Raw genomic sequence first — 12,710 nt, 5'->3', positions numbered from 1 at the left:
ATACATTCAAAATTGTGCTGGACTCAGATGCAGCAGAATATGGAGGGCACCAGAGACTGGACCACAACACTGATTTCTTTTCTGAGGCTTTTGAACACAATGGGCGTCCCCATTCTCTTTTGGTAAGTAAGGTTCTTCAGATATTTTGTATTCTATTTTAACTCAATTCTTTATTTTTATAGTTATGTTTTCGTTCAAAGAAACAACTCTTCAAATAAGCAACATGAAAAAAGAGCGGAGAGTGGTAGGGAAAGGGAACTATGCTGTAAATGTAATGCGTGGTGCTGGACTAAATTGGGTTTTGGAAAAACTAATAGTGAAGGATATTTAGGGGACAATTGGAAGAATTCGAATATTAATAGGATTAAAAACTATTTTTCCAAAAATGAGAGGAAGATAGTTTTTATTTTTCTTCCAATTATGAACATTTCTATTCTTTACGCAACAATTCACTTCCCTTCTGTTCTTACCTTCTCTGTAATATTTTACATTGAGCAGATTTCTACATTAGTGACTATCTAATGAAGTTTAATTTTAAACACGCTAATGGAATCAATGAAAAATATATCTTTTTGTCTTTCATGTAGTAAATTGAAGATTGAATTCATTCTAGTTATAAAATTCTCTGGTTTTCTCATATTATTGAGGAAGGCATTATATAGCTAATTTTTGCATTGTGGTGTTGACACAAATAATAGGTTGTTGCTTTAAACTACTAGATTTAAATCTTTTTAAAGATGTAGAATTTAGCAACTCTGTAGATTCGGAGGAATTTTTCATTTAACTTTTGGCCATATGCTAGGCTCAAGGCCACATCTACACTATATTATCCTTTCTTTTTCCTCTTCCTGACTGGTCCCTCTCCCTATCTATCTCTTTGTCTCAAACCTGCATTTTTTTCCACCATGGGAGTTATTGGATTAAGATATGTTTCACATATCTGACACCAAGACACATCTAACAAATGTATGGCTTTACCGTAAATGTTAAAGCTACGATTTCAATAAATTGTCTCACTTTTCAAAAGTGTAGGTGTAAGTCAGGCATGAGAATCTCTATGGTACCCTTGGATCTACCATTTTTCTACTATTTTCCCACTTCTTAGAGTGGTGCCAGCACTTGACTTTGTCAGTTACCATATTATATACAGGACTGATATGCCAAAAACCGTGGCATAAAATAAATAAATAGAGCAGGGATTACAAAATTTGAGTTGTTGGATTGTAGTCTGTGAAGTGCAATGGCCATGGGAGACTTAGGTGTTACTCTAAATGTATGTGAGTGCATATGGGTATGTGCTAATGATGAGATTGATACAGCTTTCTCTCTCTCTCTCTCTCTCTATATATATATATGGAGATTGATTGATGCATATTTATTTTTATTATAAGAGGGATCAAAGGTGCTATCAGATTCTTTCTTCAACGAATTATTGCTATAGTCTGTCAGAACATTCATTTTTGACGTAAAATTAGATTGATAAGAATAGTTTCAGAAGTGAATAAGAAAATTGCATTAAAGTTCTGAAATAACTGAAAGAGTTAGAGACCCCTAAGGGGTTAGGAAAGATGATTCAGCTCACAAAGAGGAATGATGGAGAAGCAGCAACTGATTATAATAAAACTGAACTTTAACCAATTGAACTAGATTTAAAGGGGTTTGAAAAATTTATACAGCAAAATTCTTACATAGTCAACTTTCCTTAATGTTTGTGTATCCCAACAGGGTTCTGTTACAGAGAGAGGGCTGTTGGTATGAAAAGATCACAAAATGTCATGGCAGAGGGCCTGAGATCAAGCCTCGAGTTTGCTGTTTACTAGCAATGAAAACTTGAGTAATTTAACTTCTTTGTACCTCAGTTTCCCTCATCTGTAAGATGGGGACTAATAATAGTATCTTCCCTACAGCAATAGATTCTTTAGGAAGCATAAATTCATTCATCCCTATTGCCAAGCTTTGTGGAAACCACAAAATGTTATTGCACACATATTTGAAAGTTATTATTGTCAAGGCTAGTCAATAATTATTTAGTATTTTAAACATGTCAAGATGCTAAGTGCTTTGAGAACACACAAGAATACCTTTTCCCAACTTTGGGGAAATTATAATGTTAGATGACGGCTCACAATCTTTGGGATTGGGCAGAAAATATCTTGTCATCCTTTCAATTTTCTAAGAGCAAAGGTATTCTGTCATAATTAGAACAAGTCAACTAACCAGTGGCAGCAGCAGTCAGGAGATTACTTTTCAAGCACTAATTAAATTGCTCTTGCAAATATGGAACATGCAATTCTAAATTAGCAGATAGAATGAAGAATATCTCATGAGTCTCAATAATATTAATACATAGAGGAATACAGTACTGCAAGGACATGAGAAATAGAAAAGTGCTTAACCACCGCCTGTAATAGAATTCCAATCCAGCCCGGTCAGGAAGATACGTATTAGCCCTGTCTTCCCAGCAGCAACATCTTGTTTTCAATGACCGCAGCTGCTTCAGGAAATCTCATTTAAATAAGTCTTTAGGCTCCAGTTGAAATGAACACGGGTTTTAATGTCAGAATAAGGGAGGCCAAGCAAACCAGTAAAATATAGAAAATTAAAAAAAAAAAAAATCCTTTTTGCCAGTTACTCTGCAAAGAGCCAGAGAAAAAGTCACATTAATAAATGTACCTATTATAAGAAAATCTCACTATAATTGTAACTCCTTATTAAACCGATTCCTATGCGCTGGGATCCAGTCAGTTTGCTTGAACGTGACCATGTAAGTGTGGTGGTTCTCATAACACTCCCAGCGAAATCACTCTTGCCTTCCATACTCCTAGAATACAGGGGGGTAAGGGAGGACAAGATAGAACTTTTCCCTCTTCCATGAAATTTCTGCCCATCATAGCTAGTACACAGCATTTGCTAAAGCTTAATTTGCAAGCTCAATAATCCAAAGGATCTGCTGAATAAGTGTCAAGTCTGTTTTCAAAGATAGCAACAAACGGAGCTCGAAGGAATCTTAAAATAGCCGTACATGCTGCATCAGCAGGTACCGCTCTAGCGTTGTGTCTGTGTGCTCCGCCAGTTGCAAGTGTGAAGCCAGGGATAACTGCATGTGTACCACGTATTTGCTAAGGTCAGAGTATCTGGCAAATGCCGAAAAGCAATACGGCAGAACTTCTCTGGTCTGCTTTACTGGCGGTTATTGGAAACTCCATTTTAGCGTAATCGTTTCTCTATATTTTGGTTCCCGATATAGGAATTTATATGCTAACTTATGTGTTAATCAGTGCACTGGAGGCAGGGAGCTTCCTCTTCTCTGGTTCATAAATTCAAATCCCATGACATAAATGGGAGAACAGAGATTATTCAGCCTTAAATATGTTAGATTTCCTTACGGTAACTGAAGCTGTCTCACCAATGAAAATGAGAAGAAAGCAATTGGTTTAGAATTCATTGCTTTATTAGTTAACCCCCTTATCAATAAAAAGTATATCCATTTACTCCCACTCTAAATTTTGGAGTTCAAATGTAGACGGTTTAAATATAGGATGTGGCATAGATATATCATATTTTATTTTCCCTCAGTTGTAAGTATTAAAAATACAACTTAACAGTTAAAAAATATCTTTTGCTCTATCCAAAATTATGAAATATGTTTAGTTTTTCAGACCAGAAAAATCTCAATTCTTAAAGTTTACTTTTTCTAATGTTTCTAAATTAGATAATATACATTCTGGTATAGCAATACTTATTAGCATCTCTTTTTTCCTAACCCTAATACAAAATAATAAGAGAATATAATTTATTTTTCTTAGACAATATTCTATAAACTAAAGCATGTATGTGAAGACTAAAATTATTTTGTCACTTTTTATTTTTCAAAGTAGTTTATAAATTTTTTATGAAAAAGTGTGTAAAAGACTATTAAAGAATCTGATGCCTTTTTCATTGTATGATGTCTTCATCCTCCTGAGATTATATCTGCATGTGCTATTTCTAAACTTAACAATTTCTAAGAAAATTTTAAAAATTAGCCTTATAATATTAAACCATTTTTATATTAAAATTTTTTTTTCAAATGTTTGACACCTTGTTTTCAAAAATTAGGTAATTAATATTTGCAACTCAATTATAATCCTAAAGGAAAACATTTTGTCTGGATGATAGAATAGATCATTGTGTGATCAGTTATTTTTTAGGCATACTAATGGTTAGTGTAGTAATCACGTCATTAAAGTAATCAAAATAACTGGGTAGATTAGCATGATTTGACTCTCTTAATAAATGAATTGGATTATACTGTGCTATTCTGATTTCTTCTGAAGAGTTGACAATGAATAAAGCCAGAAAAAATGAAACTCATGGCCATGTATTATATTGTCTCATATGTTCTTAATGTGATTTTAGCTATGAAATGTTTAGGGCTTAAAGGCCAATAAATTAGCATAGCAGATAGGTTTACCAGCATGTGTATTATCTGTAACATGCATAATAAATAGTTTCTATATACGTGTACTTAAATATAAATTGTTTATATTTATATATACTTAAATATTTATGTTTAAATCTACGTAAATTACATTCATGTTTCTTTTCTCTTGCTATATGAATCAAAACTATTTTTTGAATTAAAATGATAAAATAAGAATTAAGAGCCAATACTTAGCACTAAATTTTAGGAACCCCAAAATGTTCATATCTGTAATTGTCTCATCATAAGGGTTAGCTCTGATTATCTTAAGTCCTTGAGTATAATTGGTAGTCGTTTCCTAACTACTAAGAAAATTGATTTACATACTCATAGCCCTAATAAAGAAGAAAACTCAAAATTCCATAAATAGCCATAGTTAAGAAAAATTGCTTGGGGAAATTCTTTCATGTTGCCTATACCACAAGGGCTCTAAAGCAACATAAACACATTCTGGTAATTAACACTGCATCAAAAAAATATAATTATACAGTATTCCTGTTAATGATATTATACAATTATCAACTGAAGGTTTTGAGCAGATAGTATTAAGAGGTCTCTATGTGTGACTGTAATTGTCATTATAAAGCTTCTCACATAAAAAGACCAGCATCATTTAATGAGAGTTCTTAGAGAGTTTTTTAACCATTAAATGCCAAAATAGGAAACTCAATGCATATATTGCAAACCTTGAACTTCTTATGGCATCCTTTTTTTTTGAATAACTCTTAAATTTAGGCTAGATAAAATACCAAAAGATCAAAGAGAGTAAGACTGTTCCCAGCTTATCAGTATATAGTTATTATTTTATTTCGTTAATGAAATAATGGTGAGGTTATTAATCAAACAGAGTAGATACCACAAGTACATAGGATCCAAATACGATGCTGACTGGACTTGTCCCGATATGTCACTATACCACACACTGAGAGGCCTATCATCATTTGTTCTTGGCTTGACTAATGTGTTTTATTGCAACTTTCTCAGGAGCTTGAAATTATCTGTCTTTTTTACCTGCATTATAGGATGATGTTGTATCAGAGAAACATTTTCAATGTTGAGGGAACTGAAATTCTTTTATCTAGTTCCTGGTGCTACTGAGAAATTTAGGTTAGTCTTTAGATTGCTCATGGCAGATATTACCTACTGTCCCACTGATAAGTCATATCCAGTTACTGTGATACCCAAAACTATATCCATAGATTAGACTCCTTAATAAGTACATGGGAAACTCCTTTGGAAGAGGAGGTCACTGTCTTGATTCGTGCCTATTTTGATAAGACTTGGGGAGGGAACGGGTTGAATCCCATTGTTGGTTTCTTTCATTTCTCCTCCTTTGCTTTGGTCTATATTCCTTTTGTCTGTAGCTTCATTATGAAAACTCACCATCCTTTGGACTGGAGCCTTGGTAATAGTCCTATGTTATCATAGATACCTCCAGCTTCCTTTTGTTGAGCCAATCTCGTAACATTTTACCTATCATAGTCAAAGAGAAAACATTGCATAGAAGAGACTGCATTAAATTCTGATGTGTTTTAAAAGTTATAAGACATTAAATACACTGTATAAATTATAGGGAAACAGATTTTGGTGTTGAAATACATGGTTTCCACATTTAGTGACTGCAAGAATAAAAAATTTATCTTTTTGGAAATACTGGATTGCAAATCAAACCATGAGACATTGAGCTACACAGTGACTGTTAGTGTTTGTGAAATTTTTCTCAGATGATTATCATTTCCTAAATTACTATTACTTTTAACTGAAGATTAGAAAAACTGTTCTCTACCCATTATATCCAGAATATAAATTTCTTTAAATGCTACCATTTTAAAACTGCAAACTTTAAACTTTGATGTTCAAAACTAATTAACTGTATTGGTGTGTCTGATTTTTTTTTTTAAGAGTAGTAAGAGTTTTTTATTGCAGAAACCTTAAGGGAAAACATCATGTTCATTTGCAGAGCTGAGATGCATTGGACATACAAAGAAAATCAACTATTCTATTATTTTATTTTCATTTTTTTGTTTCCTAAAGCTATGTTTGCTTTGTATCTTTCATTCTGGTTCTAAACTATAAAGCCTTTTTTTTTTAATCATCAGGCAAGCTTTCACTTAAAGATAAAGTGACTGAAAATAGTAAAATATTAGCAAAGTAAGAAATGGAGAGAGATTGTCACTGTGATGACAAAAACCTATTTTTGCTGTTTGTGAATAGTTAAACGTGTTATGTATGAAATAGCACATAAATAAGCATCAAGCCATTCAAATTCCTTCTCAATCTTACAAAAATTTTCAAATGTAATTATGTTAGAGGAGAATGTCTTGTTAAATATGCACATGTTGATCCACTATTATTCCTTTGTCCCTTGTTTATTCTTTTGTTCAGTCATCATCGATACCTGCTTTTTCCAATGGCACCTACAAAAAGTTAGAAATAAAAAGATATGACATCTGCCCTCATAAAGCTCATAATCTAGTGGGGAGGATAGGTAGTAAACTTGGAAAAAAAAAATCACAAATTGTGTTAAGTATTCAGAAAGTAACAAAAAGGCTGCTATGGTTGAAAATAAAGTGGACAACCTATATCTAGGGTTGTCAGGGAAAGCCTCTCTATAAAGCTACGTTTTTTCAAGATCCAAGAGATAAGGAACAGCAAAGCAAAGAGTGTTTAGAGGAGAAGCCATATCTTAAGCAAAGATCCAGAAGGAGGGAAGAATCTGACATGTTCAAGGAACTGCAAGACTCCCGTGGCTGAAGCCTCCTGGGTGGAGATGCAGGTGATGGAGCTGAGCAGAGATGATAGATTCAGGCAAGAGGAAGCTGAGTCATCCTGGCAGGGCATGGAAAGAATGTATTTTCTATTTTAAGTGCAAAAAAAGGCAATCTTTTTCATTGGTTTAAATTGGGGAAGGGCCTATAAAATACACTTAGAACCCCTTATATTACATTTCAGTTGTTGTTCTTAAAATGAAAAGAAGAAAAAAAAAAGAATTATAAGTAAAAGTATCTTGAGACAAAGCAATGCTATGTATATTACCTTACTTCATCCAAGTAGAGTAACATTGTGAACCGTAGAGCAGCCTTCCCTCACCACCCGATAGATAGTGCCTAATGTCCGAGGAACTTTGGGTTTTGTAAATAGTATGGAGCCCTCTAGTGGTGATTGCTTTACAATAGTCTTATGTTGCTACCAGAACTCTGGGGAACTGTGGAATTGAGCCTTGTCAGAGCCCATAGAATTGTAAAGGTAACTGTAACTTCAGGCAAATGTGAGACTGCATCATGCCCACGTCTCATGGACATAATGACGGCACGTTTGCTATTTTTTTTCGATCGCACTGACATAATTGTGTTGACTTAGGTGTACATTCCAAGCCGAGTGGCCCTCATCCTTCAGAATGTGGATCTGCCGAACTGAAGAGACCTGATTTCAGCTCCACTAGATGCAGATGTGTGTTTTGTTTTCTGGTTCTCATTGTCACACAGCTTATAATGTGTAAGCTTTTCAAAATACAGTTGTCTAGCCAAAACGTCAGATGTCTGAAATTCAATGTTGGTATATGCAAATATGTCAAACTTTAAGAAGTTGATGGAGGGGTATGTTTAAAATTTTAGAAATCCTAGACCATATTTTCAAGACATCTTAGCAGCTAGGATTCTCAAATAAAGTGTTATATATAGTGTCTTAAAAACATTTTACTTTCCTGGACAATTATTTCATCCTTTTAAGTTCAAATTTGAATCATTTGTCATGTACGATTATTTCTGTTGAATGTATACGGTATTTTTTTTAAGATGGATATTTGGTGGCCTTATTTGTTCTAATATCTCTTGGTCTAAATTATGAGGAATCAAGATTGTTTCTTTCTTTTTTTTCCAAATTTTGTTTTAAAATACTGTAATAAAAATGTACTAACAATATAAAATTAAGAATTATATCAAAAGTAATATAAAAGCCGTTGCCTATGAACTTATCTGTGCGTCATTTTGCATAAGTTTTATCTTGTGATTTCATGTTCACTTAGTATTTTGGTAGATGCTGAGATCTCAGTCTTTCTGAAGGCCTAAAATGGTAATTGTAGCATTTCAGAAAATGTCTTTCATTTCAATCAATAAAAAAAAATTGCAAAATTGCCTTTGCTAATGTTTATTTGCTGTACTATTATAGAGATTGATTTGGAATGAATATTAGCATGCCTTATCTTAACTCTGCTATGTTCCCCACATATATTCATATGTGCATGATGGACTGGGAGGAACAGAGATTAACAATTTTTTCTTTCTTTAGATACCATTTGTACCTTGAAATTATACTAACCAATTCAGATACCTGAGCTAGACATCAGCTGTAAACTTGAGCACTTTTAGAAGCTGAATTAACTATCTCAACTCAGTGGGATACTCTTTTGTGAAATTACCCCTCACTTAATTAAATAGTAGGCCAGAGGTCTAAAATCATTGATATGTAAGTCACTCATAACTGAGAAATTATGATGCACTTAAGGGAGATAAGGTATCTGTCACTTTTTTTAAAGATCTAATTTTTCCCTTTACATTAATACTGACTACTTGATTTTTGGTTTTAGCCTGATTATTCATGATTAATTAAGAGTACTTGGCAGTTTTTCATTAAAAATTCAGTCATGGAATAGATAAGCAACAGAGACTTACTTTTATAGCTAAAACCATACCGCATATTAACCATCAACTTTAAACTTTTTTGAGTAAATCCTCGAATATCTAGGTCTGAAATGTGTTATTTACTTTAACTTCTAAGTAGTAGAATAGTAGTTTGAGTTCCTGAAAGAATCAGCAATGCCAGCTGATGATGATGCATGCTGGGAAACATTACTGAAGGCCGTCTGCGATGGTTTTCCCATTACACAGATGTTATTACTATCATAGCACTGCCATGATCTGTACCTGTTATTGATGCCAGCGTGACATGCAATCATGATGTTTCATGTTGTAGTTTATAATTCCTTAATTTTGTAACTTTTATAAAATTACAAGAAATTACTTAGTACCTAGAACCTATTTACTTTGCATTTTGACCTCTATGGCAAAGTTAAAAAGATCAGAGTAATTATATGCTATATTTTGATTATATTGATTGACTTTGCTAATATGTTCTTTAGATTTTAAAATCTAAAGTTAAAATTTAGGCCGGGCGCGGTGGCTCACGCCTGTAATCCTAGCACTCTGGGAGGCCGAGGCGGGTGGATTGCTCAAGGTCAGGAGTTCGAGACCAGCCTGAGCGAGACCCCGTCTCTACTAAAAATAGAAAGACATTATATGGACACCTAAAAATCTATATAGAAAAAAATTAGCCGGGCATAGTGGCGCATGCCTGTAGTCTCAGCTACTCGGGAGGCTGAGGCAGTAGGATCGCTTAAGCCCAGGAGTTTGAGGTTGCTGTGAGCTAAGCTGACGCCACGGCACTCACTCTAGCCTGGGCAACAAAGTGAGACTCTGTCTCAACAAAAAAAAAAAAAAATAAAGTTAAAATTTAACAATGTAATGTAAGTTGATTGCCCTTGTCAAGTACCCACTTCTCCTACCTAGATGAGCAATAAATGCATGTTGCTAGGTAGGAATTATAAAAATACATGCAAACGAATAAAATATTAATAGTGCAAAAGAGAATGTAGGTTTTTTGGGGGGGTCTATCACAGCATAGACAGCTTTTAAAGATCATTCTAATATTGTAGCATATTTCACTATAGAAATTTTCATTTTTGTATCAGTAACATTCTCATTGTTATGTCATTTTGTAGGAAGTTTTTTTTTTTTTTTTTTTTTGGTGGAGGAGGCAGAGTCTCGCTCTGTCATCTGGGCTAGAGTGCTGTGGCATCAGCCTAGCTCACAGCAACCTCAGACTCCTGGGCTCAAGTGATCCTCCTGCCTCAGTCTCCTGAGTAGCTAGGACTATAGGCACACGCCACCGCACCAGGCTAATTTCTTCTATTTTTAATAGAGACGGGGTCTCACTCTTGTTCAGGCTGGTCTCGAACTCCTGACCTCAAGTGATCCTCCTGCCTCAGCCTCCCAAAGTGCTAGGATTACAGGTGTGAGCCACTTTGCCCAGCCAGGCTAAACACTTTCAATAATCACAGCAGAGAGGTGCAAAATTTTACTCTTTGTGCCTTATGTTTTTTCTCTGATGTGTTTATTGCCTATATCAGAAATGAGACTAACCAGTCTTTGTTGACTTTTTAAAATAAATATTTTTGCTGTTTTAATTTTTATGTTCTGGAAAACATGAATGACTACATATTTCTTTGTAGCATTTTCTAATATTAACAAGTGAATGCTAGTAATAGCTCTATTATCCAAAATGATTTATTCCTAATGCTAGTGATGATTAATGTTGTAGTTTAATATTAGCCTACTCAGATCAAATACCATAGTTTATAATAGCCAAAAATCAAATTGTAAACATTTTTCCTAGAATGTCTCCCACTTTATACCACTTGAACTCTGAGGGTCAAGTCTTCTCATATTTTCTTTTCTATAAATTTGGTGTCTCTCACTTTGCCTTGTTCTTGGTTGATGTATTCATCTCTAACATAAAATGAAGGACTTAGCTACCATGGTCCTCAAGTTCAAAAAGTAACCAGTGACAATAAATTGACTTTTCTCATGACAACAATAAAAGAATGCAAGCACGTTTTTCTCTGTTTCAAGCACTCCCGTTAGCAATATCATTCAACATTTGTCACCCATCAGGGTTATAGCCATTGCCATGTGAGAGCATGCAGGAGGTTGACTGAGTAAGACGCCTATTCTTCAAATAATACAGAAGAAAGTGCAGACTGATCTGGAGGGAAGTGATGAAGGGTAATGTGTTTCCCTCTCCTGTTCAGCTTTTAGCTTCAGGGAAAATATTGTTTTACTGTCTTTGGTCCTCCAGCCATTGAATCCAGTGGTGAAAGCAACACAAAATAGCTTCTCTGTTGCTCTTCCTGTTTGGAATGAGCTGGAGCAGACATACCTGGTAGAAACCAAAATGGTGAAGCAGCTTTCTGGCTGGCCCTGTGCTTCTCAGACTATTTATTTTTGCCATATTGAGCTATTCCTTGAACTTGGGGTCTTTAGGGTAGTGGGTTTCATTTATCTATTCCTTATAAGAGGGCAAGCACAGAGCTATGAACTTTGCTAGAGAGAATATTCTGATGAAAGCACATAGTATAGCAATGTCATGTCCTTTATGCAGTAGAGTTCATTTATCATTCACAATGTGTTACAATAGAAATGTAGATAAATTTTCTCGCTAAAGCTAGCCTTCAGGGGAAAAAAAATCAAATGAACTCCCTACTAATTTTTCTGGTCTATTATCTTATTAATGGTGATTTGTAGAGAATTGCAGAGAAACATTCATACTTTAGGGCAGAATTTTTTAATTGGTAGTGTGAGGAATTATGATACAGTAGCTATAAGTGTTTTTGTTTCTATAATTTAAAATGTTACATCTGGATTTTAACTCTTGGCAAAAACCGCAGAGAAAGCAATGTTTGCATATATGAAAAAATGCATTTGATCCTAGATAGGCTAAAGGGCGTGTCATTCAGAAATTTACTTATGACTCACAATTTTTCTTGTCATTTCTGCCGGACCAGAGAAAGTTGTTTGGCCCTCATATATGTTGTGTAGACTGTTTTACCCAGAAGCCTGCACTGTATTTTGAAAGAGTAGTATGATGTTGTGGTCGGAAGACCTGGGTTCAAGTTTCAGCTCTTCGTTCCCAGTGCCTCATTACAGAAAGCACTTGGTGACTACTAGTTCTTATCTAGAGTAACAAGACAATTAAAGTGAAAGGGGAGAGGGGAGCATCGTCATTGCTTTAATAAATGCTATTATTTGATCCGTAGCTACATGGATCAGGGACACACTGTCGCCACCACCTGTCAGTCTGTCAGGGCTTCTGTATTAAGTTATCTGCACTTTTAGGCAGGGAAGTGTGGACTTCTTTACAGAGAAGAGGTTTTACTTTTCCACAGCCACTGCAGATGGTGCAAAACACCAATTCTCCACTGCTGCTGTTATTATATTTGCTTAGCTTAGCTTTTCTCTGAGTGCACAGGGATGTCCCAGTGAACTCCTTTCCCTGACAGTCAATGGAGTGCCCATTTAGAGTTTCAGCTACTCTCAGACTTTGTACAACCCAGTGAACAACAGTGAACAAACTCTTTATGGTAAACAATAAGGCAATGTAACTGCCTTATTGTGTGCTAAATCTAATAGCCACA

At 34.7% G+C, this 12,710-nt stretch overlaps 1 protein-coding gene across 1 annotated transcript in view; it reads left to right on the top strand.

The window, feature by feature from the left end:
* Positions 1-9,457, top strand: part of GBE1 (1,4-alpha-glucan branching enzyme 1) — a 264,715-nt gene extending 255,258 nt beyond the window's left edge. Inside the window, exons 15-16 of the mRNA XM_069475045.1 lie at positions 5-122; positions 7,823-9,457. Coding sequence (XP_069331146.1) covers positions 5-122; positions 7,823-7,879 — 175 coding nt within the window. The 3' untranslated portion in view covers positions 7,880-9,457. The remainder of the gene's footprint in view (positions 1-4; positions 123-7,822) is intronic.
* Positions 9,458-12,710: the final 3,253 nt, after the last annotated feature.

The sequence above is a fragment of the Eulemur rufifrons genome, chromosome 7 (genome assembly GCF_041146395.1).
Source record: "Eulemur rufifrons isolate Redbay chromosome 7, OSU_ERuf_1, whole genome shotgun sequence".
NCBI lineage: Eukaryota > Metazoa > Chordata > Mammalia > Primates > Lemuridae > Eulemur > Eulemur rufifrons.
The sequence above is the reverse complement of the archived record's forward strand: the minus strand, read 5'-3'. Positions and strand labels throughout refer to the sequence as shown.